At 41.3% G+C, this 27,806-nt stretch overlaps 6 protein-coding genes across 19 annotated transcripts in view; 4 read left to right on the top strand and 2 right to left on the bottom strand.

Annotated features, from left to right (window-relative positions):
- The first annotated feature begins 946 nt into the window (after window positions 1-946).
- Window positions 947-7,830, top strand: tnxba (tenascin XBa). 3 transcript variants are annotated; one of them, XM_035640939.2, is made up of 15 exons: window positions 947-1,089; window positions 2,085-3,313; window positions 3,409-3,507; window positions 3,679-4,848; window positions 4,993-5,115; window positions 5,225-5,368; window positions 5,472-5,591; window positions 5,677-5,832; window positions 5,917-6,029; window positions 6,120-6,252; window positions 6,345-6,496; window positions 6,586-6,682; window positions 6,780-6,941; window positions 7,051-7,214; window positions 7,312-7,830. In XM_035640939.2, the coding sequence occupies exons 2-15, from the start codon at window positions 2,215-2,217 to the stop codon at window positions 7,408-7,410; spliced, it is 3,831 nt and encodes a 1,276-aa protein (XP_035496832.2). In that variant the 5' UTR covers window positions 947-1,089; window positions 2,085-2,214; the 3' UTR covers window positions 7,411-7,830. The 3 variants fall into 3 exon arrangements, with proteins under 3 accessions (XP_035496832.2, XP_035496815.2, XP_035496822.2); XM_035640922.2 differs by having other exon boundaries at window positions 3,409-3,540; XM_035640929.2 differs by having other exon boundaries at window positions 978-1,089; window positions 2,090-3,313; window positions 3,409-3,540.
- A 245-nt stretch (window positions 7,831-8,075) lies between these two features.
- Window positions 8,076-11,742, top strand: LOC118316510 (steroid 21-hydroxylase). The gene is made up of 12 exons (XM_035644392.2): window positions 8,076-8,249; window positions 8,447-8,635; window positions 8,766-8,855; window positions 9,134-9,288; window positions 9,397-9,492; window positions 9,760-9,870; window positions 9,963-10,049; window positions 10,262-10,345; window positions 10,445-10,558; window positions 10,649-10,815; window positions 11,158-11,261; window positions 11,369-11,742. Exons 1-12 carry the CDS (start codon window positions 8,135-8,137, stop codon window positions 11,620-11,622), a joined length of 1,566 nt encoding a protein of 521 aa, XP_035500285.2. The 5' UTR covers window positions 8,076-8,134; the 3' UTR covers window positions 11,623-11,742.
- Window positions 11,743-13,549: 1,807 nt separating this feature from the next.
- LOC118302798 lies at window positions 13,550-17,483 on the bottom strand. 2 transcript variants are annotated; one of them, XM_035629242.2, is made up of 7 exons: window positions 16,125-17,483; window positions 15,546-15,839; window positions 15,219-15,470; window positions 14,755-14,793; window positions 14,410-14,643; window positions 14,244-14,309; window positions 13,550-14,138 (listed from the first exon to the last, which is right to left on the bottom strand). In XM_035629242.2, exons 1-7 carry the CDS (start codon window positions 16,189-16,191, stop codon window positions 14,128-14,130), a joined length of 963 nt encoding a protein of 320 aa, XP_035485135.2. In that variant the 5' UTR covers window positions 16,192-17,483; the 3' UTR covers window positions 13,550-14,127. The 2 variants fall into 2 exon arrangements, with proteins under 2 accessions (XP_035485135.2, XP_035485145.2); XM_035629252.2 differs by having other exon boundaries at window positions 15,348-15,470.
- LOC118302838 (allograft inflammatory factor 1-like) lies at window positions 16,704-18,038 on the top strand. The gene is made up of 6 exons (XM_035629318.1): window positions 16,704-16,836; window positions 16,967-17,028; window positions 17,167-17,233; window positions 17,326-17,367; window positions 17,482-17,647; window positions 17,807-18,038. The coding sequence occupies exons 1-6, from the start codon at window positions 16,821-16,823 to the stop codon at window positions 17,892-17,894; spliced, it is 441 nt and encodes a 146-aa protein (XP_035485211.1). The 5' UTR covers window positions 16,704-16,820; the 3' UTR covers window positions 17,895-18,038.
- Window positions 18,039-18,184: 146 nt separating this feature from the next.
- LOC118302815 (casein kinase II subunit beta) lies at window positions 18,185-21,080 on the top strand. Of its 3 annotated transcripts, none has more exons than XM_035629294.2 (7): window positions 18,185-18,356; window positions 18,750-18,825; window positions 19,735-19,837; window positions 19,924-20,039; window positions 20,129-20,204; window positions 20,316-20,505; window positions 20,837-21,080. In XM_035629294.2, exons 2-7 carry the CDS (start codon window positions 18,754-18,756, stop codon window positions 20,925-20,927), a joined length of 648 nt encoding a protein of 215 aa, XP_035485187.1. In that variant the 5' UTR covers window positions 18,185-18,356; window positions 18,750-18,753; the 3' UTR covers window positions 20,928-21,080. The 3 variants fall into 3 exon arrangements, with proteins under 3 accessions (XP_035485187.1, XP_035485178.1, XP_035485170.1); XM_035629285.2 differs by having other exon boundaries at window positions 18,679-18,825; XM_035629277.2 differs by having other exon boundaries at window positions 18,637-18,825.
- Window positions 21,081-21,632: 552 nt separating this feature from the next.
- The window catches only part of LOC118302716, a 21,030-nt gene continuing 14,856 nt past the window's right edge, over window positions 21,633-27,806 (bottom strand). For 6 of the 9 annotated variants that reach the window (XM_035629099.2, XM_035629091.2, XM_035629108.2 and 3 more), the window contains 5 exons: window positions 25,278-25,667; window positions 24,678-24,800; window positions 24,345-24,458; window positions 24,171-24,248; window positions 21,633-23,363 (listed from right to left, as the gene is read on the bottom strand). In XM_035629099.2, coding sequence (XP_035484992.2) covers window positions 23,334-23,363; window positions 24,171-24,248; window positions 24,345-24,458; window positions 24,678-24,800; window positions 25,278-25,667 — 735 coding nt within the window. In that variant the 3' untranslated portion in view covers window positions 21,633-23,333. Of the gene's footprint in view, window positions 23,364-24,170; window positions 24,249-24,344; window positions 24,459-24,677; window positions 24,801-25,277; window positions 25,668-26,104; window positions 26,947-27,806 lie in introns of those variants that run through there. The other 3 variants (XM_035629163.2, XM_035629134.2, XM_035629143.2) reach the window with 3 other exon arrangements.

The raw sequence follows: 27,806 nt of genomic DNA, 5'->3' as shown, positions 1-27,806 counted from the left end.
TAACAAAAAACAGCACATCTGTCATCAACATATAATTTTTCCTGAAATAATTGAATGAACTGTAAGCATTCAATTTTGTGTGTGTTTGTATAAGAAGCGTCAGTAATATAAACACTTGTTTTGGCTCTTCTGTAAAATTAAGAAAATTTCACTTTTTTTAATATGCTTGTCTTCATGTGGTTTACAAAAGGCTGGATGGTGGGTGGCCATTTGGTCAGAGATGCAGTGCCCTTCACAGAGCATTCCTTAAATCGGGTGGATATTTGGTCACTTACATAACTCCCACGTAGTTTCATCTCATTAAGTCCAACAAGCAGCCAATTCATATGGCCAGAGGTTCCTGTCCCCCAGAGTCAGAACTGAATACCTGCAGTGTTATGCTATGTATTCCAGCTGAATCATGATTCTCGGTCCTGGGCTTTATTCAATCACAGTCTGTGTCTTGAGTGTTTGTAATGTCGGAAGAAGTTAAGTTACATACAGCAGACGTTGAAAAAAGGCTGTCTTGCACTCTGAAACGCTCATTTCATGCAGATTATTTATTCCCTTTTATTTTGTGTACCATAAATCATCACAAAAAGTGTCCTCATCTCCTACAATCTACTGTACATAGTTTGAGACTGATCAGTTGAAAATCTCAACGTATTAGATTTTAAATTACATACAAAACATTAATTCCAAACAAAAATGTACTATAAAAACACAAAAGATTCTTTGTGTTGTTAAATCTACCAGAGGAACATACTGTAAATTAAACACATGCAAAATGGGTTTTCCTCCTATTACAGAATACAAGAGAGTGGTAGATCATATTTGATACACAAATCTGTGTAAAAAATGTCACTCTTTTTGTAAGTCCAATACAAATATTTTCCATGGTGGTTGAGAGAGTGGGACCACTAGGCGTGGAAGAGGGGGGGTCCCTAAGTAGGAGCAGACTTTATCACTCTCCTCCTTTTTAGTGGTGGTCCTTTCTCTCACCTATTCCCTCCCTCATCACATCCAGCGAGCCTGTATGAGCTTTTCCAATCAGATGGAGGGAGCAGCACAAAGACGGAGATAAAGCCAAGGAAAAAAACATTTACTTTGGTGAGTCCTTTTTCCATGTAATTATTATTTGAATGAATGGGCTCCACTGAAAACTCCACGTTGATTCCTGTTGCTATTCTTTAAATCATTATACCTTCATAGAGAATAGCTGAGAACATTCTCAAGGTTGTGACTGATCAAATGTTACCCTGCTGTTAAATACTGTGTTTCGGCTGCAGAAAAACACATTAGTTGCAGAGAGTGGAAAACATGGCATATATATTTTTTGTGTGCACACATAATGTGAAGTTGTTATAGTTGCTGTATCCTGAAAGTGAATTAAAGAATTATCTAAGAGTTTCTATCAATTTAGTTAAGACTGCAGCCAAGTAGTCAATCAATCCATGCATTCAAATGCAACTTAGCTCGTCTTACTATGCAGCAATGCATTTTAATGTGTTTACATGCTGCATGATTTATTTGATTTTTGACAGATATAAAGCCAAGGCTGGACTTATTTCCTTTAGTGGTTTATGGGTTGTGGGTACAGCGGATTATGTAACCTGGTGTATAGTGAAAGACATACAGTGTCCCACAGTTCTATACAGTGAAGCTCTGTTACCACTCCTCATAGTCTCTCCAACAGACTCTCTGGGTTTCCTGCTCACCTTCTTCCTTCCTGTTCTGAATCAGCTCATTGAGTTTTTGCTTGGTTTGGCAAGACACTGAATCAACTTTCATGGCTAATTGGAACACTGCTGCATTTTTTCACCTTATATGTGTTCTTGTCTTCACTTTTAAAAGTGCACCAGCATGCACAGTCAGCTCAGTGACATTTTTTTCATGCTTACTCATTTTTCCCAAACATCGCTGATAAACAGGTACAATTCGTAAAAATGGTTAAAAGGTTTAACTGTAACTTATAAAAGAAACATTAAACCTGAATCGTCCCAAGAGCAAAGCTCTTCTTAGAATATAAAAAAAGAGTATTTGGCATCACATTTTCTGGATTGAACTACGTAATAATTGATGTCTTTAATTTTTTTCATTTGTAGGACAGACCTGACCAAATCCCACTTTACAGCTGGTCACAGAATATAGAGGAAGGAGTTCATCATTTTACAGTAACATACATACAGATCCTCCAGAGGCAATACCATCGTTGGCTACTGCTGCTGGCTCAAAATGCTGTTTACTCTAGGGCTTCTGCTCCTTCTCACCCCATTTCCATCCTTTCAAGCCACAACCAATGAGAAGAGAAACTCCACAGGAAGCTATGTGACGAAACCCAATGCCGTTTTCACCCTTTCAAAACCAAAAACCACTTCTACGCTCACCAAACAGACCGTTCGCCCCACCCTGAAACCAAACACAGTCAATCAGACATCTTTACCCGCGCCAGCCACCAACCAAAAACCTCCAACAGTCAACGCTACAGCAACCACCAAAAGCAAGGCGAGCCCAGTAATTCAAACCACTCCGTCGGCAGCATTAAAGACTGCTACCGCCAGTGGAGCCCTCACCAACAAAGACAAGCACACAGTCCCAGTCAATCACACAGTTACAGCTAAATCCCCTTCAGCCGGTGAGGTGAAGGCAAGCAAAGACAAGCCCGCCCCCACTGGATCTCAAAATGCACCAGCCAGCGGTGCTAAAACCACCAAAGACAAACTCCAGCCTTCGGTCAATCAGACTGTTTCATTGAGATCTCCTTCAGCCAGTGATGGGAAGATTGCCAAAGACAAGCCTGCCCCCACCGTAGTTCAAAATGTTCAGTCAACATCCTCAAAGTCTGCTCCTGCCAGTGGTGCTAAAACCACCAAAAACAAGCCCACTGCCTCTGTCAATCAGACTGTTGTAGCTAAATCTTCCTCCACCGGCGATGTGAAAAACTCCAAAGACAAGCCTGCCCCCGCTGCAGTTCCAACTCTTCTGTCAACACCAGCAAAGCCTGCTACTGCCAGTGGTTCTGCTGCCAACAAAGACAAGGTCACAGCCTCTGCCAATCGGACTGCTGTAATCAAGGCTCCCACCAGCACCTCCACCACCACCAAAGAGAAGCCTGCCCCTTCACAACCAATCAAGGTGGTGATCAGTGATGGCTGTGACTCCACCAAAGCCACAGAGCGGGAGATGAAGCTGAAGCCTGGCGCTCCTCTGGTGATGACACATAAGATAAGCTTGTTGTCAGGTGGGTGCGACGGGGGATGTGATGCTGAGATGGCTGCACTGAAAGGAAGAGTGGCCCGACTGGAGAAAGAGATGTCCCTCCTAAAAGACAACTGTATGATTCATTCATATTCACCAGATTACAATATTTGAGATAACTCACTGGAGATGTGGAATTGACAATTTTGCTTATTTCTGTTGCTGCCCCAGGTCCATGTTCTGCAAATTGTCCAGATGACTGTAGCGGTAATGGGGAATGTGAGAAGGGGAAATGTGTCTGCCATCAGGGGTTCATGGGTTCAGACTGCAGTAAGTGTGCCCAAGGAACTGAGTGTAATAAAAGTAAGTGAGAGACTTACTGTTATCATAATGAGGTAGAATTTGAGATTCATCCTTTCAAAGTAGAGAAAATTGTTGTTTTATTCTTTTGACAAATATTTCTTTCATATATTTACCTCATTCTCTACCCTGAAATTTCAGAAGCTGCCAAAATCAAGGCCAAGGAAACAGTGGAGATAGTGACCCCGCTGAAAAAGGACCAGAAGAAGGAGGCTGAAGCCAAAGATTCTGACGGCAAACCCAGAGTGACCACTAATGCTAAACCAGGTCTTGTCAAACCACAAGCAAAACTAGAGATTTCTGTTAAGAAAATAACCATGAAAGGTTCCTCAAGTGCCACAAAGACCAGTCGTCCAACCGTTGGTCACGTTCTCCTGAGACATGAGGGAAGAAAGCAAGAAGAGGCACGCAAAGGCAAAACAGTTGTGACCTCTAAAAAGGTTCTCCAAAAAACTGACCTCAAGCTTGTTAAGGAAGGAAGTGCCAGTAAAACATATGCTAAATCTGACCAACTGAAAGATGAACCTCATACCAACGTAACCCAGGGTAATGTTAAGAAATCCAATGGCACGGCTAAAATTATGACCATTCTGTCCAAAAGCATGGGAACAAACAAAACCAAAACAGGAAAGGAAACCCTCGAGCAGGCCACACTGGCTGAGAAGAATGTGACTCAATCAATCGGACACAAACGTATTAAGACGATCAAAGTAGAGAATACAAATGTGCAATCTATTGACAACAGAAACACTGAAGCTGGAAAGGGTCAAGTTACACAGAAGAGTCAGTATGTAGTGAATGCAACCATCACGGCAACATCAGAAGAGGACGCAGCTCTGCAGAACAAAACAAGTACCCATGGCTCTGGGATGAGCAGGGGGATGGGCGGATCTGGATTAGGTTCCGTGAAGGTTGTGAACATCTCCTCCTATAGCTTCACTATCACATGGTCAGCACCACAAGGGATGTTCAAAAATTTCACTGTGATCAGAAGAGAGCCTCGGTCAGAGGGCGACGAAGATGACCACGAAGAGTTTGAAGAGGAAGCTCTTGGCGGAGACAAGATCTCTGCAGCTAAGAACCCAGCTGAGGTCCAGGTGCAGACTGAGAGCACGGACACGACCATTTCCTCTGTTAAAAGTGCTGGATCAAAAGGCAAAGCCGAAACCAAGAGGATCTCCATGGTGGTCCCTGGCAGCGTACACTCTGTGGAATTCAGCAACCTCCGGGCAAACACGCGATACGTCCTATACATATATGGTACTGCCGCTGGGAGAAGATCAAAGATTCACAGAGTATCTGCAGTTACAGGTAATAGAAGTTGTATCACATTCTGTCATTTATCCATTATTTGCCCACAACTACCTGGAACACAATCAGCACTAGGAGCAATCACAATGTATATTGATGATCAAAAATGTGTATTTAAAAAATCCCCTTATTTTCTCTTGCTAGGTCCTGAGCCAGCCACAGAGATGGTTTTCAGCAATGTGACAGAGTCTTCTCTCACTGTGTCCTGGTCCAAACCAAAGACCACATTCACAGGCTTCAGGGTTACCTATACCAACATAGTCACAGGTCGGTGAAAGGCTAGCTATGCGCTGCAGGTCACAATTACCTTGTTTAATGTCAGTCGGTGTGAATCTTTTAAGTGTTTTAGTATGATATTTATGCTGTATCCTGCTAGGTGAGAGCCGCTTTGTTGTCGTGGACTCTCAGCAGTCTTACATGGTCCTGTCCAAGCTGTCCGCTGGAGCCTCCTACATTATCTCTGTAACTACTACACAAGGCAGAGACCAGAGTGACGCCCTCATGGCCGTTATCACCACAGGTGCACAGTTAGATAAGCTCACTATTATGTATGGATAATGTTTGGTTGTATTGGCATGTGGCAACAGCAATAAACCAAAATTTGGATTGTCTCGCGACTACAGTGCCCGGCCCTCCAACACATCTTCAAGTTGTCAATGTGACGGACACCAGAGCTGTGCTGCAGTGGACCCCCAGTCTGGGGAAAGTAGACCGCTTCATAATAAGCTACGAGTCCTCCAAGAGTGAGTGTGGCAGCATTAAACTAACGAGTGACGACAAAGCGCCAATGACTGTGCCAAATGTGATTGATTCTCCTTCTTGCCACAGCTCCTAATGTGACAGTGACAGTGATGCTGTCTGGAAACTCCGTGGAGCATCAGCTGAGAGGTCTGCAGAGAGGCACCTTGTACACAGTCAAAGTCCTGAGCCAGAAGGACAGTCTCCAGAGTATGGCCATCTCAACCACATTTACTACTGCCAACGGTGAGTGGGGCGGGGAAATGTGCTGTTTATTTGTTGGGGTCCGCAGAATTTGCGTGTAAACCAAATTCTTTTTGTGTCCCTCAGTGGTTAAGGCCAATGAGGTGGCTGCTCGCTCTGCAGTGATAACTTGGAAAACTTCCACTGTTGTCTATCACAGCTACAGAGTGACCTATCAGGTGGCAGGAGAAGAGGCAAAGGTGAATAATTGTCCTCCATTGGCACATACAGCACAAACACAGTCTTAACATGTACATTACTCTGCATGTGTTTTGGCATTTACATAATAGGAGGTGATCCTGGACACAACCATCACCGAGTATAAGTTGACAGGGCTGTTGCCCATGTCACGCTATACAGTTCTGGTTCAAGGAGAGAGAGATGGACGCTACACATCTGTTGTCACCACAGAATTCATCACAGGTAATAAATGTCAATTAATGCCAGTTTATTTGCCCCATTAATTCTCCATAATCAATAACCATCCAATGAATGCTTCCCCCCCCATTCTGTAGGCAAACTGCGGTTCCCTTTCCCAACCGAGTGCTCTCAGGAGCTGCTGAATGGAGCTCTGCAGTCTGGTGAGGTGGACATCTACCCCCAAGGAAAAGAAGGACAGGCGGCCAGAGTGTACTGTGACATGGAGACCGATGGAGGTGGCTGGACGGTGAGACAAACTGCTGCAGCTTGAATAACACTTTGCACTTGAGAAAAGGCAGGATGGGTTAAGAGAGTGGATCTGGTGTGTGTTTCTAGGTGTTCCAGAGGAGGACGAATGGAAAGACAGATTTCTACAGAACCTGGAGTGAATACAGCGCTGGCTTCGGAAACCTGAGTGAAGAGTTCTGGCTCGGTACGGTTGCAACAAACGATTCTTATCACATCTGCATGGAAAATATAATTCAGTGAATCAGCCTAAACTATTTATTCTTTTGTCCTACCTACACCAGGTAATGAACTTCTTCACAACCTGACCAGCGTTGGCCCTGTGAGTCTGAGAGTGGATATGCAATCTGGAAATGACACGGCTTACGCTCACTATGCCAACTTCTCCATCGACTCAGAGGAGAGGCACTATACTCTGACAGTGTCCGGCTACACAGGCACTGCAGGTGAAAAAACTTTATAAAAATTGTTAATCCTAAACGTGCAGCAGTACATACTATATTGTATAGCAATCGGCTGATAATTCATATGGCAATGTTGCTGTGTCTCTGTCAGGTGACTCTATGAGGTACCATAATGGGCGTCCATTCTCCACCCGGGACAAGGACGCTGATCCTCTGGGGATCCACTGTGCCAGGGCCTACATGGGAGGCTGGTGGTACAAGAACTGCTACAAGACCAACCTCAATGGTCTTTATGGCATCAACAGTAATAATCAGGTATGATTAGTCTCCAAAGGATTTTAAACAATTTTATCTTTTATGATACAACACACTGGCCAGATAGCATCACGTTTCTCTTTCTGTTCTGAAACAGGGAATAGTCTGGATAGACTGGAAAGGCAAAGACTCCTCCATTCCCTTCAGTGAGATGAAGTTCAGACCCTCCAGGTTCTCCCCTGCGACTCATGGATAAGGATTCACCAGTCGTCATGGGCTCTCCATCCAGAAAAACTCACATCTGATACATAAATCCATAAAGGAGGTCGGATCTCACAGTGGCTGCATGTCGCTTTCCAACTGAAATTGCATGTGCAGTGGTTTTGATCGCTATAATGACAGCTATCAGTGCATTTCATTCAATTTGTACGTTGTTTTTTATCTGAGCTGTTGTTGTTTTTTTGAGGAAATATACCAAAAGAGTGAAAACTTATTTGTATTTGGTTCTACTGTTCTGCCTGACCCGTCCATTTCAACACAGTTTTGTTTTGACTCGTACAGTAACACCTTCTTGTGCACCGCCATGCCATGGTACGCCACCACACTTACTACTGTAATTAAATATGCACTGTCTCACTCCATTGGAATAAATGTGGCTGTTGTGGGTCTGACGAGTCATTGTCTCATTTTGTGTTATTTTCCCTGCATTTCTCTTTTCCACAACCCAAACGCCAGTTTGACTGACTGCCCATGTCTACTGTGATGTGTTGCTTTGTCCTTCAGCACGTATCAGCCATGTTTATCTGACTTTCTCTCATGTGTTGCATTCATCTCATAATAAGATATCCTGACCTAAAAAATATTTAGACGTCCTTGAGTTTAGCAACAACACCAGCAGCCTGACACGCTGAGAGACTGTGGAGGCGTCCATAAATGGGACGACCAGTGCGCTGATCAGCTTTCCAGCACGGAGCCACAACATGGCAATAGAAGTGTCAGTGGTCAGTGTGGGAGCTGTGTTGCTTGTTGTACTGCTGCTAGTAGTACTGAGCTGCATTTCTGATCGGAGAGACAAATCTGGGGAGCACAAGGGAAGTAAGTTTACATGAAAATATGTATTTGTCTATATTTCATTGTGCCGGTTTTATCTCAGTTTTACATTAATATAATCTTTAATCAATTGGACATGTTATTCCACATGTGGATAACGAGAACATGGATGACAGAATTTAATTATTGGCCTATAATCCTCTCTCTGTCTTACCTTTCTCTTTTCTGACTTGGTCTGGAAGCTCAATCTGGACTCCTGCACCATCTCTATCAGTATCGTCCCGGCTCCTCATCTCCCTCCCTCCCAGGTCCTCCTGGCCTCTTCCTCATCGGCAACATGATGGAGCTGACACACGATCATCTGCCGATTCACTTGACCAACTTGGCGAAGCGCTATGGAAACATTTACCGGTTGAAATGTGGACACATAAGTAATTACAATTTCCATACTTAATATGCTCACGTTGAAAAACAATAAATCAACACTTTGGAAAATGCAATTGTGGACAATGAGGTTAAGGTGACCAGCACACCAAAACCCTGTTGTGTTTGTTTTTCCAGCCATGGTGGTACTTAACAGTAGTGAAGTTATAAGAGAAGCACTTGTGAAGAAATGGTCTGACTTTGCTGGGAGACCAAATTCATACACAGGTAAACAACGGTTACACAACTGTTCCTGGTCTCTGTCTCTTCTCTTCCCCTCTTTCCATCCTCCTCCTGTTAAAAGGGAGTTTTTTTTCTCTGACCATGGAGGTATCAATGTTGAGTTTCTCTGTAATATTGTAAGGTTGATCTGACTATATGTAAAATGCCTTGAGATAATGTGTGTAGTGAGTTTGAGCTCTACAAATTGAATCGAATTGAATCTAAACCTTTTCCATGGCAGTATGTTATTGTGTGTCTTCACTACCTCCACTGACTTGCGCCAGGTGATGCTGTGTCTGGGGGAGGCCGCACCATCTCTCTGGGGGACTACAATGAGGAGTGGAGGGCACATCGTCGTCTCGTCCACAGTGCTTTGCAGCGCTGCTGCCAGAGATCTTTGCACGATGTGATCGAGAGACAGGCACTGCATCTGCGAAAGGTATAGATGGCAGGAGGAATAGAAAACAGACAACGCAGCCTTATCTAAAAAGCTTCATAGTCTGTAGATCCTGACAACAAACTGGATATTGGTTTGTTCTCCGTTTAGGTTTTGATGGATTATCGAGAAAGTGGTGTGGATCTCTCAGAGGATTTCACAGTGGCTGCCAGTAATGTCATCACCACTTTGGCTTTTGGAAAAGAAGTGAGTGTTTTTCCTCCCACAGCTCGGTTTGTACCTCTGGGCAAATGAAAGGAGCATTGGAGATTTAGAACAAATTTTGCCTTTCATCAATGAACAGTTGGGGTTGTGGCAGAGCGGTGCCTGGTTGCCTGTTTATGCAGGGAACTGGGGGAATTCCACTGTTTATGTTGCCCTTTTTTTAGCAGCTTCCATTACATACGTGCATTCATAATGTGCTATTCGGTTATTGGACTGTGCATTTCAGACATAAATCTCTGTGTTTCTTAGTATGACAAGAGTTCTCCGGAGCTGCAGCAGCTGCACAGCTGTTTGAATGAAATTGTCGCTCTGTGGGGTTCCTCTTGGATTTCTGCTCTGGACTCCTTCCCACTGCTCAGGGTCAGTAGGTATTAACCAGCCTGACTGTGGACTAACAATCACGTTTAGGATGAGGAATTCACGCACATGCTGTGACATCTGTTCTCTCAAAGAAATTACCGAATCCCGTGTTTTCCCGTCTGCTGAAAGAAGTGGCCAGGAGAGATGAAATTATAAAACTGCATCTCAACAATTACAAGGTTGGTTAAAACAAATACCAAAGAATAAAGTGAATCAAACTATGTTGTTGGTTTGAAAAACACACAATAGAGAGGTCTAATTATGCCAATCATCTCATATAAATTCACCTTTCAAATCCAAGTTAATTTTCTCTAAGTATCAGAATAGTTGGTGAATCTCAGTTCTGCTGTGTTGCCATTCAATCTCAGCTGTGACTTTGCTCTCTGTGCAGTCACAAGACAAAAAAAATGAGGACGCCATCGCAGGATCCCTCCTCCAGGGCCTTGAGAAACATCGCAACACCGAGCATGGAGTGGTAACAGTACAATTAACAGTGAAAATCAGGGGAGGTCAATATGAGATGTGATGGAATTGAATTTGAAGGTTTTGTGTATTATTTCCCTCTTGTCTCCAGCTGCTTACAGATACTCACATTCACATGGCCACTGTGGATCTTCTCATTGGGGGAACAGAGACCACTGCAGCCTGGCTGAGCTGGACTGTGGCCTTCCTGTTGCACAGGCCAGAGGTACGGGACGATTTTACAACAACAACAACAACAAAAAACTCAAAACATGATGCAGCCAGTATATCTGTCCTCTCTTACTTTAATCATCAGGTGCAGACCAGGGTGCATGAGGAGATGTGTACAGTGCTGGAGGGCCGATACCCCAAGTACAGTGACAGACACAGACTCCCCGTCCTCTGCTCTTTGATCAATGAGGTGCTCAGACTCAGGCCAGTTGCCCCGCTGGCGGTGCCACACAGAGCCATCAGAGACAGCAGGTCAGCTGAGCTACAAGAAAAAAAAGTACTGTAAGAAGTGTGACAATGTGTGATAGAGATAATGTATGTGTTAGCTGGGACCTTTCATTGATAAGTGGCCAGACTATTTTTGGAATTGGTACAAGCGTATACCCCATAGACTAGTTTACAAATCTGGCCCAGACCCACATTTCTTCCAGATTTTAAGATGTTAAAATGATAAAAGATCAGGTGAGGCTGTACATTAACCCGAAACACAGCAGAGGGCTTTGTCAGTGAGCAGCTTTGGACATTTTTCACAAAGTTTTATCTGCTTGAGCTTTTCTTTGCATGATGGCAAATGTTTAATCCCCACATTTTTAGCATTGCAGGTTACTTCATCCCTAAGAACACAGTCATCCTTCCTAACCTTTTTGGAGCTCACCATGATCCTACAGTTTGGTCTGACCCATACAGCTTCAAACCAGGTACTGCTCGAACTGATGGGCCAGGAACATTCCTTTCACTTGGCTCAGCCTCGAATAAAGTAGCTACTCTCTCTCTCTCTCTCTCTCTCTCTCTCTCTCTCTCTCAGAGCGCTTTCTAGAAGGAGGAGGAGGCTCCACACGTGCCCTGATCCCTTTCGGAGGGGGGGCTCGGCTCTGCCTGGGGGAGTCTGTCGCCAAAATGGAGCTCTTCCTGTTCACTGCCTACTTGTTGAGAGACTTCCAGTTCATCCTTCCTGAGAGCGAGGCCTCCCTGCCCGACCTGAGAGGAGTTGCCAGTGTGGTGCTCAAGGTCAAGTCGTACACAGCTGTAGCCCGTCCAAGGCCTGTGACTAATCCCTGAGCTGCAGAGGGTGCACTGCTTACTTGTTACATAAACATAAGTGCATTTGTGTGCAAATGAATGAATACATGTTCTGTTTGTCTGTAGTACTATATGCTGATTAAAATTGCCTAAACCTAAGCATTCTTTTAATCTCTCTTTATGTCTTTTATGCACAACACTTTGGTCAGCTCGTTGTTGGTTGGTTCTTTTAAATGTGCTATATAAATGAATTTGACTTCACTTAATCACTGAGTAATATACATGTAAATGATCAGTAAAACGCCGTGCTGTGCCATGTGTGACGGATTATAACAAGGCAGCAAAGCAGTTGATTAAGTGCAGCAGTGCAATAAAAGACACCTTGGCAAATGATGAGGTGCATCACCACATAACATGTGAATTAGAGAAGAAGAAACATTGGAGATGATTGCAGAGAAACTTTTAAAAAGTTGTCACATATCAAAGGATTTGTTTTATTGTATTTAAACATGATTTGATGAATCGATATTCCATTTGAGCATATCTGACTCAAAAAAAGCAAATAAAATATGAAGAGTGGTACAGATTTGACCTTGCACACGCCAGTTATAAAGGACTGCCTGTTTCATTGAGAAACAGAAATAATACACCATGCCATGGACCTGCTATTCAACGAAAACTAAAAAAAGTTTGAGTCTAAGTTGATCGGATTCATTTCCTCGGATTAGTTTGTAAAAGTATGACACGCGGAATTAGGAACAAAGAAAAAAAAAAGCCCAGACCAGACATGCGCGAAAAGTTTTGGGCCCTGAAAAATGTGTTGAAAGATGGAAAACTAGAGGAACAACAGGGTCCTCGCAGCATTCTATACTTTGGCCTCAAAGTATACTGGTCCATGTGGAGCAGCATGCGACTCAAAGTCTGAATGGAAGCTGAGGGTTTGTACAGTTTACTGTAAATGGAGCTGGTCAAATGCTTGAAATGTTGCAAGAGGAATAGGTGTCATGGGGTCTGACAGCATCACCCAGTGGACAAACACTGAACAGGCTACAGAAAGTGACGACTTCTCATTGGAGTGCGATGTGCAGAAAGACTCTGGTGTTATTACTCCGCTGACTTGACGTGGCTCGTAAAAGTCTCCTTTCCTTACATGGAAAACACAACAGGAGGAACACATCTACTCTGTATAGTGGCACAGTTTAGTGTGGAATGTCTGGGTTAATGTGAAAAAATCCTCAACCAAAACTGAGTTGCCTCAATGTCAATGTGAAAACTTCTGCAATCAGAAGATTTGGCAATACGGTCTGCAAGAAGGATGATTTATTTTTTCATTGCTCTGTCTCATTTCTCTTACACGGGCAGCAGCTGGAGTTACGTGGTATCAGTGATAATAATTACATTTTTAAAAAGTTTAGTCTATTTTAATTTATTCAGACTGTGGTTAACTTATTTTGTGATATGGGTTAATAGAACAGGCTCTGTGACCTTATTTACAAAATGTACTGCATAATGTAAGGCAGAAGACACACGGTTACATTTTGATGAACTGAAACGGTCTAAAGAAACATTCCAGATACATTTGAAAAGAAAAGTGAAAATAATGCGTCAGTATCAGTTGATGGGATTAGAAATATAGCCATCTTCATTCGTCAGAGGGAGTGAGTCAGTGTCACTCTCTTGTAGCAGCACTTCCTCTCTTGGTTTCTGGCCATGTGAGGTAAACAGAGGGTGGAAGACCACAGACACATGATACACATCACCTGAAAAGGCCAACTGGAGGCATTTCACATCAACTATGACTGCACTGAAACAATGAAAAAAAATGTAACCTGGTAACGAGGAGGAACATTTAATAATTTACAATCCCCACCTTTGCAAACACCTGCATGGTTCGCCCTTCCTCTGGACCTCCTGATATGTGTCGCTGCTGGAGGGCTTTACATTAAGCGCAACAAGGATGCAGGTACTGATTCTCATCTAATGATTTTTATTTTCTGTTTGCAGCTCATGTACAGTCAAGTATTGGAATGGTCAAATGAAATGCTCAAGAAGTAAAAAAGATGATGTTGCTTATAAAAATAACAGGTAGTCTTCTCCAATTCTTCTTTACAGACTTCGTGTTTGTGACGTCATTCAGGATGTAAATAATGAGGAACTACAGCATAAAAAAAAGTCCAACAGAGAAGCAGCCACAACCCCCAACAGTTTCCATGATATATTACAAGCTGTTATCTAGAGCTTTAATCAAACTTAAACTTTAAGTAATTTCACAACATCAATGAATCAAAAAACATTTTTCAAAAAGCCTGTGTTCAGTGTCTATGATCATTTATCATCCTGCAGATACATTTTCAAACAGGATGAAATATTTTAGTGATTATATCGTAAAACATGTCTCCATTTTCATTTAAAATAAGAGGATCAGTTGTTTTTTTTTAAAAAACAAACTGGGTAATAAGGTCACAGTTACTCTTCTTTTCAAAAAAACTTAAACACTGCAGTTTAAACAGGAAAATCTTCTCTTCTTGGGCAGCCTGAAAATTTCTAATAGTGGACTGTAATGAAGGAGAGAAATAATGATTTGGTTATTTTAGTATGAAGAGAATTAAAGTATGATTATATTGAAGTAGTTGTGATTTCATAACAATTGTGCGACTTACAAGTGCTCAAGCCTTCATCCTGGATTTGCTGGTATAGACTGTTGACGCATTTGTTTCCTTGAGGATCTGTGAGATCAAATAAACAGTCACAGGGAAGTGGTGGAGAAAGCAGGAGGGGTCAAGTTGGCTGGGATAAGACAAGAAATGAGAGAATCACTGCTCTCACCGTCCGGAAGTGTCACAGTGTCATAACCATCATAAACGGCGGCAGAGTTCACACCGGCTGGTGGGCCCGGGGTTTGCTGTGTGTGTCTCCGGGTGTTTCGGTTGCGATGAATGAACACTCCCATCACTGCAGCGACTACAAGAATCCCAACAATGACCGAGGCCACAACTGCAATATATGTAGCCCTGCTCTCCTCCGTCCTTTTTGTTGTGGGAGTCTCACTCATTGTCGGCGCTGAGGAGGAGACAGGAAGCACATTCAAGCAATCACAGCACAACAGCTGACTGGAGATCACTGATATTACTGAATTAAATATGTCAAAATATCAAAAAAAAGGAAACATACTTTCCTGAGTCTTTGTTGCAATGGGCTCAACATCTTCAGCTTAATAAAGGAAATAGAAAAAATACATACTCACAAAAATATTTAGGCTTAATATATAAGATCTATGTATTTTAATTACATATAAAAATGTCCATCCATCCACAAGCAATATTGTAATGTATGTAATAGTTTTAATAAAACCAATGTGTTAAATACATGTATTAATATATTTAAAATCAATTTCAAATGCATAAGAACCAGGTTTATGTATTTAACATTAATAATGCCAATTTAAAAAAAAATCACATTACGTTTATTAGTTTGTTTTTGTTAAATCTCTGTACTCGAAATGGATGGAAATCTTATATGCAATTAAAATACATAATTTCTTGAATTAGGTCTCAATATTTTTGGGCGTGTAGGAGTTATGTATTTTGCAGGTTGTTGTTGGTGATAATACTAAATATAATAGCTTAAAAAGTTACCTTGGACAATCATTTTAATGTCAAAGCAGCGCTGAGTTTGTCTATAAATGTAAGTACATCTATACCAGGCACTGTCACTGGCAGACTTGATAACCAACGATGTGTCAGAGTTGAGGGATAGAGGCTCGCCTCCTTTCAGCAGTGCCCAGGAGATATTTTGGGGTCCTTCTTGTCCTAACGTTATGTCCACTGGGCAATTCAGCTCTGTGGATCTGCTGGGTGCTACTTTCACTGCTGCAAGGACTTTACAGTCTGAAAGAGGAGCGGTTCAAAATGTTATTTGTAAAATAAGGAGAATAACAAGGATAATAAAATGTGTAATCTCACCTTTTACTCTCAAAGATATGTTTTTGACCTGAGTACAGTTCCAGCCATGACAGATTTCACAGGCGTAGAGTCCCTCATCAGATTTTTGCAAATTTGTCAGAAAAAGTTCAGCTTTCTGTTTGGGATCCTGGATTTCTTTTAGCCAGAAGAGGAGAACTTTCCTCTGACCAGCATCTGTAGAGTATTTTATCCATCTGACTCTGGAGCAGCTCTTTAGACGTGTCACTTTAGAATCAACACAAGGAACAGCTATGTCTTCTCCTCGAGAAGCCGACACAGGGAGTGGTGAGTCGGCTTTGAAATAATGACAAGAAAATATTTAAGAAAATGTGAACGGTGCGAGAAGCACACACTGTATATTGTATATGAAAAGTGTCAGCCTTCAGTTGTCAAAAATATAAACAGATAATTCAAGATTGCATAACGCACACCATATACAATTATATTTTTACATTTTTATATAGTTATATAGGTTAAATTAATAGTTTCAATCACAGACTCCTTTTGTCTACTGTCTATAAAAAGAAAACTGATTCACTGATTTAATCTGATTAAGTAATAATCTGGTGACCTACTCACCTCTGCAGTTTGATATGACCATCAACAGACATGATAACAGGAGCCCCCACTGATAAAATGGTGCCATTCTTTGCGTAATGTTGCAAGTCGACAGACAAAAGGCTATTTTCTTTTCGATTTTAGCTTGTCTCCACCTATTTTCAGTTCTCTAAATAGCACAGAAGTCTAATCAAGAAACTATCTGCACAATTACTTTCTGTTAACGTGTCTGTGTCGACAATAGTGCCGTCATGTAGTTAGGCCAGAGCATTACACCAACTTTACCACTGGCCACAAGAGCACATTATTAAGTTATTTGTTGGGCTCACATTTAGATGTGAGCAAGGAAAGGGATAGAGTTGCTCAAAAGAAAAAGAGAAGCTCACTCTCTCTCTCTTTTTCAAAAATCCATTATTATTACAAAGTAATGTGTATTTCTATATAATCTCCTTGACGCATAATTGTTCTTCCTTAACTCAAATTTCTACTTATTTCACTGGGTTCACTATCTGGAGAAATTCAGAACAACTGTGAATGTAATGATATGCATCTTGCAGTTGACCCTTCTCTGCTGCAACCTTAAATACAACGTAGGAACCTCACTAATAGAAACTGAAACTTTTTCACTTCACTTCCTCTTGTGGCTCGTTTTACAAAAACACCACCAAAACTTACTACCCTCTCACTTTCCACAGTCGCTCAGCTCTGTGTACAGAAATGGACGGGGCTCAAGGTTAGTTTGCCTTTTTTCTTCTTCTGTCAGTTCGTTTTACTATCTTTTACTTGTCTTGTAACCAATCAGTGTGAGTAAAAAAATGGATAATATTTAAGATCTATATTTATTGGCTGTTGGTTTCTCGCAGGCGGTAAAGCATATGGTCTTTTCAAGTCTCAACAGGAAGAAAAACTGAACTCTGTCAATGAGGTGTGTTGAACTTATAGTTGATATGTTTAGCTAAAGTCACCAAATTACAGTTGAGATACGTGTTTTCTACAGACAGGGCTAAACACAAAAATATGTCACCAGTGTGATAATAATATGCCTGATTTCTTTATCCTCTAGGTTTTTCTTTCAGACCCCCAATATGCAGAAGAGGAAGACCTTGCCTCAAAGCTCGAAATGTTTAAAAGTGAGTAGGCAAGGGCTGCAATCAGTTAACTGTTTTATTACTTAGTGCCTTGTCTATAAATTGTAATGAGATTATGTTTGCTTGTATTACAGAAAAATACATGGAGTTTCATCTCAATGACAAAGGAGAAATTGGTAAGACTGCAACTGTCCTATAATATTTTTGGGCAACTTTTGCTTTCAGTAATGACTCACAGCAAATATGTCTTTACAGATTATAGATATTTGTTTCAATTACTAATTTCCCAGATTTAATGGGGTTAAAACGAATGCTGGAAAAACTCGGACTGGCCAAGACTCATTTAGAGCTGAAAAAGATGATGTCAGAGGTAATCGGAGGGACATCGAAAGACACAATCAGCTACAGTGACTTCCTTAATATGATGCTGGGAAAAAGAAATGCAATACTGAAGCTGTGAGTATGAAATACTGGGTAGTTCAGAGAGAGGTTGGAAACCCAAAGTTCGGTCACAGATTAGTCATGTCCCCAAAAACTGGATCTATACTGTCCGAATCTGTCTCGGTTAGGATAATATGTTTAATAGCAGCTGACGAGTATTTTTCTTCATTTAAGGATCTTAATGTTTGAAGGCATGGGGGAGGAACGGGAGCAGAAGGATGTTGGACCACCTTGCCGCAAAACCTTTTCAGACCTGCCCTGAAAGAGCTCTACATCCTAAATTGGAATGACTGTCATTATGACTTTTTTGCCCCAGATTTAAACAACACCTAAATGCTATAAAATCAATAGGGAACAAATTAACATAGTAAAAAAAATGATTTTTATTAAATGATGTGATCTTGTGCATTCTGTAGTGTGTAAATATTAAAAAATAGGAATACCACTACATTTTATCTATAGGTAGAGGCCAGCATGAACATTTTAACATATTAAAAAAAGACATCGTAATAGATAAAACAATCACATATTCTATATTATAATAGTTCTCTTGGAAACCAATTAAAAATTCAATAGGAATGTGTTTTTTATTCTTTATAGAACATGAATCATGGGGAACTTTATTTTGAAAACTGCGGGTGACCGGAAAGAGTATTTGTCATCCAGGAAGCGAGGACAAACGAGCCAAGCTCGAAAGTTAATGTGTTGATGAATATAGAGAAGGGTGAGTAAAAGTGACTTTGTGTGCATAGTGATATACAAGCAAAGAGATAGTGCTCACAAGTACAAACTGCACTTATAATAATTGATTTACACACCATCTGCTGGGGACGTATTGAAGGTAACCAGCGCTAGCAAGCAAGCTAGCACGTACACAAGAGCTAACGCGAGGTTGCAGGTCACCGACACAGAGTTTCCGGTATTAATACAAAGATTTGTGTCAAGTGTGCCAGAAGCGTATTGAGCATGTGGTGGAGTAACACTTTAACTGGGTGCCTGTACAGTTGACGTCGCCAGAACACGGAACTACCGTGTGTGTTGTTTAGCTGTTAGCCAACGAGTGTGGGTGTAAAAGGGAAACCTGCTCCGCCGCCGCGGCTCTGTTTGGGTCCATCAGGAGGATGAGCAGCTCAGAGGAGGTGTCATGGATATCCTGGTTCTGTGGACTGAGAGGGAACGAGTTCTTCTGTGAGGTGAGTCTGCTCGATCACTTAGAGAGGAGCTCACATCCTGCTCCTCCCCGGGCTGTCCGGCTTCGCCCGGTTGTATAACTTGTATATGGATGTGTAGGTTCGCAATAATCTGTCAATTATTTTTCATCAAACCGTCATGCAATAAATGCTCAACATTTTTCATGTTTCTGCATTCTCCATTTTATATGATGAGTAAGCTGAATATAGTTGTAATAAGAAGTTTGGGCTCCGTCCCCTGAGGGCAACACTACTGACAACCAGTGGATGAATCATAGACATGACAACACAAGACTTGATCGCCTCAAACGTCTCAGATCTGCAACGAAGAGTGGTTAAAACAAATTCCTAATTCAGGAACGAAAAGCAAAACAATCCTACGAAATGCTTCCTGTGCTTCCCGGTTGTATCACCCAAAGTTTTGCACATGAAACTAAAAATGACTGTCCTTAAAAAAGCTTTTAAGAGAAATGAAAAAGTTCCAGTGCACTAACATTTTAAAAGTCAAGGTTTACCTGTGAGTTTTATTTGAGTTCAAACTGAGGTCTTTTTGTTGATTGACCCCCTCTGTTTTTTTGCGTTTTTGATTTGGTGTCTTTGTTTCTTTTGCCTTGATCCAGAGGAATTAAGTTTTAATTTCAGCTGTAGTTCACAGTTGAATGTTACAGCCACTTCCCACTGCTGCTTGCTACTAATCCTTTCAATCTTTTCTCACGCAATCAAAGTTAAAGGGACAACACTTAAAAATACAGATACTAGGAACCTTGTGGTCAATATTGGCATCAGACAATCCAAACTCTAATTTTAACTGCTTGCTTTCTTGTCAACATCTAAGTAATCCAATGCTTCCACACCAGTGTGCTGTGGAATGCAATTATTGCCATTCATTGTGTCCCCGCTGCTGTGTTACAGGTCGATGAGGACTACATACAGGACAAATTCAACCTGACGGGTTTAAACGAGCAGGTGCCTCACTATCGCCAGGCTCTTGACATGATCCTCGACCTGGAGCCAGGTGAGAGACTATTAAGGAAGTAGCCATGTAAAATTCAATAAAGTAGTAGCAGAGAATTAGCTGCTTGAGTTGCTTTTAATCGACAGATGAGGAACTTGAAGATAACCCGAACCAGAGCGACCTGATAGAACAGGCCGCCGAGATGCTCTACGGGCTTATACATGCTCGTTACATCCTCACAAACAGAGGCATTGCACAAATGGTAGGCTGCTGCTTGACTTACTTAACTTCAAATTCTTACGTGCCATCTCAAGAACGAGCAGTGATTTCTAAATGTGTTGCCCTCCGTAGTTGGAAAAGTATCAACAAGGGGATTTTGGCTATTGCCCCAGAGTCTACTGTGAGAATCAGCCAATGCTTCCTATTGGTAAGTCTAACTTTTCTTAACCTCCATGTCAAACCGATCGTTATGCAACGACCAGTTTGCATGTGTGACTTTGTGACTATGATTTCATCACTTGTCTCCCGTCTGATGTAGGTTTGTCAGACATCCCAGGAGAAGCAATGGTGAAGCTTTATTGCCCAAAGTGTATGGATGTGTACACCCCTAAATCCTCCAGACACCACCACACAGACGGAGCCTATTTCGGAACAGGGTTCCCCCACATGTTGTTCATGGTGCACCCAGAGTATCGTCCAAAGCGACCAGCAAACCAGTTTGTGCCAAGGTTTGTTTGACACTCTATAACATTAATGCCTCACACATTTTCCACATTATGTACTTTTTGTTTTAATCAGTTAAAAGCAGTGGTAAGGGACCAAAAGGCAAAACTACCACTGACCTTAGTAGGTCTGGGTACCAAATGTCCACATTTGTCTTTTTGCACCAAGAATTGAAAAGTACAGAAAACTGATTTGTTGTAAACCTTTTGCATCATATTTTTCTCATTTTAAAAAAGCTGTGCTTGAAAAAATTACCAATACCAAGCCACTTATCTTATGGTTTAAAGAAATGTCTTTGCATCCAGGAAATAATCATGTGGTTTTTATTTTTTTTAGGCTATATGGTTTCAAGATTCACCCAATGGCTTATCAACTTCAACTTCAGGCTGCATCAAGTTTCAAGAGCCCAGTCAAGACGATTCGCTAGAGCTCCGCGTTGACAGACGGTGGACTCAAAGACTTTTGTCGTTTACTTTGTATGTTTACTAATGGATTATATATTCCCAATAAATGCGCATACAGTTCTCCAAACTCACCTGTGTTGATAGACATTTTCAAATTAAAACGTATCGCTCATTGAGTGGAATTTTTTTTTCTGCCTTTAACATATTATTACTCAAGGATCAAAGTCCAGAACCTCAATTGATGTCAATGAATCTCCTGCCTCATCAGTGATATGGTCAGTTAATATTAACTTGTGTTGCAGAACAAATGTTGGAAGATTGTATCCTGTTAAAATGAAGGATTTTTAAACCTGCAGTATATATGTGATAAGGTGTTACTGCCGAGGCATTATGAATATCAAATGAGGCAGCAAGTCACTTTGGACCTAATGGAGCCATGTTTGATTTCAAATTTATTTTTACACTGTTCAGTTTCCTTCAAAATCAGAGGCTAAGTTTGTGCTTGATTGATAAGGCGACCATACCATTAATTTCCTGATCATTCTGTATTTGTAGTTTCTTCCTGTTTACATTATGGTATTGAGATGTAGGATTACAGTTAGTGGCACTTCTCCCCATCAGTGTTAACTGAACATGCAGCAACATCCACTATAAAACAAGTGAATGTTAATTGAGTATTTTTTTCTTACTAAGATATCGTTCACACACATACACACAGCCCACCGAAATGCCAAATAACGCATATTTTATTTTTTTCATAAAAAGACGAATAAGTCACAAAGCAACAATATTTTCCATCGTCTAAAATCTATTTTTCTTCGTGTGAAATTCTACAACTTCTTTCAGTAGAGTTTGCTGTTGTCCATGTAACTACAATACCAATGACTCCTTTTGGGTTAAAAAAAGAGTTTTGCTAGCAAACATTCTATCTAAAAATGGAATTCATATATTCGAAGTATTTCCTTCTCTATGGAAAGGTTCGGGTAAACAACAAGTGAGAGCAATCTACTAAGACTATATGGTAAAAAGGCTTTACAAACTTGGTTGATAGTAAATGCAATATTTAACATCGTGACATCTTTAGTGGAAAACCAGCTTGTGTGGAAACATCACAGTACATCAACTCGCATGAAACATTTCCTACTTTACAAATAAATTACTGTATAGTAGAACATGTAAAAAAAGACGTGCTCCTATGAGAGAAACGCCACATACTGCGACAGCTGCCTTCGCATCTTGTATGTGTGGTAACTGTGACAGACAAGCTTTCATATTAATTGACCTCACTTGGCTCAACATAAATGTACATCTAACTAGGGTCACAGGAATGGATATACATATATGGACATTCCACATACAGTCATGGAGGTCTGTAGTCTTTCAATGAATATCAAAACCTGAGATAAACAGACCGAAGCTTGTAAAACTTTTTTTTTTTTATCAACCAAATATATTATGACTTTTATGCTACTGAATAAAACAGGGCTGAGGGAAGCACTCCATTGTCGTATGTAAATTGTGAAAGATTCGATAAACTTGGTGGACTACAAGAGGAAACGAATAAGAATGATTCAGGGCGTCGGGCGTGGTCTTCAATGGAGACCTAAAACAGCACAATGGTAACCTACAATTTCATGAGAAGATGGATATGAATAACTTAAAAACCTCAATTTGTACAAATACTATAAAAGCATCAATTATATAAAATAGAGAAATATTTCAAAATAGATCAATTTTTAATTCAAACTTTACAATAATGTGTAGGCTACTGGTTCTTCGCTGGTTTGGGAAGAATAAAAAAAAAAAAAGGATTTTGTGTTTTGTTTTTGTACCTGAGCAGTGAACAAACAGACAATGTGTCCAAATTTGAGCACAGAAAATATTTGTTCACATATTGATGAGAGGTATGTCATTTCATGAAAAATAAAATTGCCTCTCCTGAATTAAATAGATGAGTAAACAACCACAAAAATAATAGTTCCCTTGAATGTAGTCTTAACGTTCCCCAAGCAGCACCAAGGGGATAAATGCTGAAAACGGTGTCTAGACTAAAATGGAGACAGTGCATTTGTATAAAATTAACAATTTAAAAACCACTAGGAAAATAAAAGCGTTTAAAAGCAAACATAACTGAGATCACATAACTGAAAATGCTGTCTTTAAGTGTTATCTGCTAAGCTTTTAATCAAAACTTGAGATGTGCGCAGCCCTCCTCTACCTACATTGAACAGCTCAACTGAAAAATAAAATAAAAATCTACAAACATTTATCTACTCAGTTTCCAATAACTTTAGTTGCAGATGTGAGATATTTCTTTTTGGATAATTGTGTGCGTAGATGGGGCTGGTCAGTGTGTGCTGATCGCTGCCCTCTGATGAAGGGATGTCGGAGGTGGAGAGTCAAAGGAATAAATGAAAGTGGCGATTCAGTTACAATGCTGATGCTCCGCCATGTTTCTCCTGCAAGACGGTAAAGTCAAAATTGTCATCATCATCTTCATTACATGACATTTAATTTAATACACTTTTATACAAGAGCTGGATAAGATTATGTCCAAGAGCATCCTTTAGATATGATGCTACAGCTAACTGCAGGTTTGCTAATCTTAGAATAACGACTGGAAGCAGAAGAAATGGGCTCCTCAATGTCACTGCTCCCAGCCTGAGACTGTTTTTAAAGATGGACGAAATGACCCCGACACAAACGCGAAGCCAAATCATTTAGGTCGTCCCCTGGTGGCTGGCTGCATAAACACCTCCTCCTCCATGTTAGTGGATGGGAAATCAACCAAACAAAAAGGTGTGCATTAAATGTTTTTTTCTCAACAGATGGTTTCTGTCATTTTAGGTTGTTTAATTAGTTATTTGATGCTATAATAACTTCATGATTGACAGCTTAGACTGACCCAGGACTGGTTGAGTGTGTGTGTATCAGTGGGACCTCGATACCGCAGCTCCACTCCGCCACTTCGTTACTGCGCGTACTCTGTTGAGATATGTCGCCCATCTGAATATATAGTCTATGGTTCCAGCAAAGAAATAATCGGGCTCAAAATCTCACCTAAAATACAAGTTGTCATTTGCTTTAATTTAAACAATTTAGATCTATTGTTTGCGTAAGCTTTTGAGGATGTGGTACATTTTTTGTTTTTACTTTTGGACAGATACTAGCTGTTTCCCCTGTTTCCAGTCTTTCTGCTAAGCCAAGTTAACCTCCATGCTTCCAGCAAGAGATCGAATAACCCTATTTCCCATATTCTTTTGTACCTTATCTTGGTCGATATCAGAGTCTGCAGTTATGACGATCCTCTTCTCCACACGACTCTCTGATCCACCTTTCACTACCTGGTAGAGGGAAGAAAAAAATAATATATATATGACTGAGTCAAATTAAATAAAAATGAAAATGAAAAAGACAAGAACAGGATATGTCCTGCTGACCTTTGAGATGTGAGTGGTAGTGGTGGTGACTGTGGTGCCACTGGTGGTTTCTGAGGTCACGGTCTTGGAGCTGGACACAGTTGAACCATCTTTGTCCTCATCTGTCCCATCAACCTGAGGGGGAAAAAACACCAAAGAGAAGGTAGACTGAAAAATCATTTGACATTATGTGACCCACAGCTTCAGCCAGGGACATTTCTGAGCTGCCTCATGCTCATCTTGGAGCCCCTGGCCTGGTCCTCCCAGACCTGCTTATAGTCAGCTTGTGCTGCCATCTCCTCCATGCATCATAGCAGAGACAGATCTGGGCTGAGCAGGTGCTGGAGCCCCTACCTTTGAAGACTCATAGGTGAAGGTCTTGGTCGGGACGATAGGAACCTCTGTGGTGGAGATGCCAGTGGGTAAGGAGTTGGAGGCAGCTGTGATGGTGACTGTCTGGGTCTGCACCAGAGGGGGCTGTGGATGGGAGCATAGCCCCATGAGTGGCTGTTTAACCAGACACCTCAAAGCAACCATTTTATTTCACACTTTCAATTTTTAAGCCTTTGCCATGTGGATCAATTTTCCCAGCAACAGCCCTTTCTTTTCCCCAAATTGTTTCGATTGATAACACCCTTGTTAGTCCCCTTCCCGCCACCAACTGTCCCAGAAGGTAAAGGGAAGCGGAAAAAAGGTGAGTTTGGAAAGATGATGAAAGAAAATGACCCACCACCATAGCGGAGAACTTAGCACGCCACTGTGCAGCACATCTGCAGCAACCAGAGTTACATTTGACCAATGATTGGCATAATTCACACCACAATTCTCCTTTTCAAGATTAAAGTTTTAATTTAATGCTGCTGCAAAGAAGTGAGCAAGTGTGGCTGTCTTGAAATCGCACAGAGGCCAAACACAGACAGAATCAGCATCACCCCGAGGGAGTCAGGAGGCTACCTGGAAGCAGTGCATGACCTGTGGACCGTCGCTCCTGAAACAGGAGGCCAGAGAAGATCCAACTATCCTCCCAGAGTACGACGACACTCCGGGATATGATCCTTCTTCCTCCTGGGTCTCATCTAAAGCTTTGCAGCAGGGCTTGAGGGAGGCGGCCAACTGTGCCATCTCCACCTCTACGACGGGCACCAATGAAGTCTCAAAAACTACAACCTCGTCTCGGTCACATGACTCTTCCTCAACAGGAGCACCGTGGGCTTCCACACTATCAGGCTCACTCTCGGGGCTCACAGTGGGCCTGGGTGGGCCTGACAAGCCCAGACTGTTGCCGGTTTCCTCATATGCAGCCTTTGTCTCTGAACCATTGCATTGGGAACTAATAAACACACTCTAAAAAAAAAAGGACAAAACATAGTCACCATGTGATCACGGGTAGGGGAAGCATTTCGTATAACAAGCTGGATTTACAAAGACTAAAAATATGTATGTATGCAAGACAAAAAATAAAACTATGCATAGGTTATTTATACACAGTATCCATTTGATAAGGCACTAAAGATCTAAAGGGACAGTGGAGGTAAAATCCACACGTTTTAATACCAATGTGACAAAGCATAAAGCAGGCCATGTGTCTATACGACACACGCAGTTGGTGACCACATAAAATGCACACTGAATATAGCTTAAGCTGCATATTGTATATTTCATTGATGAATATAATTTTGTATGTGTCAGAATGAAATTGATTTTCTTTTGTTCAATTAATCTGATATTTAAATGACAAAACCTAAGCTCCTTGAAAGGAACAAACAGTCATTTGTACTGTATATGGAATGCCTTTTATTCTTTGGTCAAACTTGATTGTCAAAAGGTCATGCAACAAGAAATGTCTTCATTGTCTTCATACTGCCTTGCCAAAGACTGGTGACGGACAAAGAGGTTAATGAGTATTAAAGTTAAGCTGCCTTGAGGTCTCTCCCACCACAGGGAACACTACACTATGACAAATAATATTCCCAGTAACCAGAATAAATAGTATTTTCCAGTGTGTTCTTGGACAAAAAGTATATGTATCAAAAAGAAAAAAAATAGAAAAATCACATCACAGTGATCAGCTTATCCCAAGACAAGATCCTAAGACAACTGACAATACAGATGCACCTTAAAATGTGTATAAAAATCAGACTCAAAGTCATACGGTCAGACATTAAAAAACAAATAAAAGTCAGGTAATACTGAAAAACTGGTTGGTGTCTTTTAAGTCCGAGCGAAATCCCACAAAATGCAAAAGGGTATGGGGTTGATTGTCATTTTCAGTCCTCATCAGTCTTTGGAGAACACGTCTGTTTCAGGGAAATTGTGCAAGTCGTGGGAAACAAAAGAAATGGAAGTCTTTCCCCACAGAGGCCAGAACAGAAAAAAACTGAAGGGGCAGCTTCTCAAGTGGAGCAGAAGATGAGAGGTGAAGAATGCTACGGTGATGTTGCAGAGGAGGCGAAGGAAGGAGGAGATGGAGAAGAGAAAGGTAGAGGTTGATGGACGGACAAGGCGCAGGCTCCACGGGTCACACTCACACCTGTGTGGGGGGTTTCCGCAGGGTCGAGGCTGCCCCTCAGCTGCGTTTGGAGTAGAAGTCTAGCAGGGGGCCGCGCGGGAGGCGGATGACAAACTGAGGGGGGAGGGAGGAGGAGGAGGGGGAAGAGAGATGAGAGGGAGGAATATCTGAAATGTCGACAGTGACCGACAGTGAACTTGTAAAAAGCCAGACCTGGGCAATAACTGATTTTTTGAAAATACAAACGATTAGATCTCAGAGTGAACCAGAAGTGTTTATTTTAACAGAAATTAGATTTTCATAGCAAATTTTGTCCAGAGCATGGAAATGTTAATGGAACATGCATTTTAACATGCTTTTTTTAAATTTATGTCCATTGTCCATGGCCTACATTTCACTCAAGGCTGAAAAGACAGAAATTCATCCACACTTGTAGTAAACCAACAAAAAGGAAGTCTGTGGAAATTCTAATTAATCCAGGACAAAGGGAAAATGGAAGCAGTTTACAGTTTTTGAGAGAGGATCAGTGAGCGAAGGTCAACTGAGTCACTCTGGCCAGAAGGAGCTTGCGCCTCCAGGCTAAGGATGTTAAATTAGCACAGATTCACTGTGTGGCTAAAATCTGAAATGACATTGTGCTGGATTAGAGGTCGCTTGGAGCCTGTAGCAGGTACACGATCAAATGCTTTAAATTTTAATCATGCTGACCATTTTAGTCCATTAGCTCTGGCAGGACCAATTCTGTTACTACTTATTGAAGTGCTGCCTTTAAATATCATTTACCTTCCTCACAGATGAGGCAGAAAGACAAATTAGCTTTTACATCTAAACGAAAACAAAGTGTGTCCAGTCCACTCGGCAGACAACATTTGACCAGTGTCATATTTTTAAACTGGTTCCATCAAACACTTTGTACGTTTGCTCTGATTAACATCATCCCTGCAGGCTTCAAGTTGTCCCTTTTGCTTTGCTTT

This window comes from Scophthalmus maximus, chromosome 1 (assembly GCF_022379125.1).
Source record: "Scophthalmus maximus strain ysfricsl-2021 chromosome 1, ASM2237912v1, whole genome shotgun sequence".
Lineage (NCBI taxonomy): Eukaryota > Metazoa > Chordata > Actinopteri > Pleuronectiformes > Scophthalmidae > Scophthalmus > Scophthalmus maximus.
The sequence above is the reverse complement of the archived record's forward strand: the minus strand, read 5'-3'. Positions and strand labels throughout refer to the sequence as shown.

Excerpts from the sequence above, each read along its gene's own strand:
- tnxba (XM_035640922.2), top strand. The coding sequence starts at position 2,215 with ATGCTGTTTACTCTAGGGCTTCTGCTCCTTCTCACCCCATTTCCATCC. Across the intron at positions 4,849-4,992 it reads CAGAGTATCTGCAGTTACAG|GTCCTGAGCCAGCCACAGAG; the intron begins GTAATAGAAGTT and ends TTCTCTTGCTAG. Across the intron at positions 6,497-6,585 it reads CCGATGGAGGTGGCTGGACG|GTGTTCCAGAGGAGGACGAA; the intron begins GTGAGACAAACT and ends GTGTGTTTCTAG.
- LOC118316510 (XM_035644392.2), top strand. The coding sequence starts at position 8,135 with ATGGCAATAGAAGTGTCAGTGGTCAGTGTGGGAGCTGTGTTGCTTGTT. Across the intron at positions 8,636-8,765 it reads GTTGAAATGTGGACACATAA|CCATGGTGGTACTTAACAGT; the intron begins GTAATTACAATT and ends TTGTTTTTCCAG. Across the intron at positions 10,559-10,648 it reads TCCTGTTGCACAGGCCAGAG|GTGCAGACCAGGGTGCATGA; the intron begins GTACGGGACGAT and ends TTTAATCATCAG.
- LOC118302798 (XM_035629242.2), bottom strand. The coding sequence starts at position 16,191 with ATGGCACCATTTTATCAGTGGGGGCTCCTGTTATCATGTCTGTTGATG. Across the intron at positions 15,840-16,124 it reads GGTCATATCAAACTGCAGAG|CCGACTCACCACTCCCTGTG; the intron begins GTGAGTAGGTCA and ends ATTATTTCAAAG. Across the intron at positions 14,310-14,409 it reads CACTGTGACACTTCCGGACG|ATCCTCAAGGAAACAAATGC; the intron begins GTGAGAGCAGTG and ends TTGATCTCACAG.
- LOC118302838 (XM_035629318.1), top strand. Across the intron at positions 17,029-17,166 it reads AACTGAACTCTGTCAATGAG|GTTTTTCTTTCAGACCCCCA; the intron begins GTGTGTTGAACT and ends TTTATCCTCTAG. Across the intron at positions 17,648-17,806 it reads AGAAATGCAATACTGAAGCT|GATCTTAATGTTTGAAGGCA; the intron begins GTGAGTATGAAA and ends TCTTCATTTAAG.
- LOC118302815 (XM_035629294.2), top strand. The coding sequence starts at position 18,754 with ATGAGCAGCTCAGAGGAGGTGTCATGGATATCCTGGTTCTGTGGACTG. Across the intron at positions 19,838-19,923 it reads GATCCTCGACCTGGAGCCAG|ATGAGGAACTTGAAGATAAC; the intron begins GTGAGAGACTAT and ends TTTAATCGACAG. Across the intron at positions 20,205-20,315 it reads TCAGCCAATGCTTCCTATTG|GTTTGTCAGACATCCCAGGA; the intron begins GTAAGTCTAACT and ends CGTCTGATGTAG.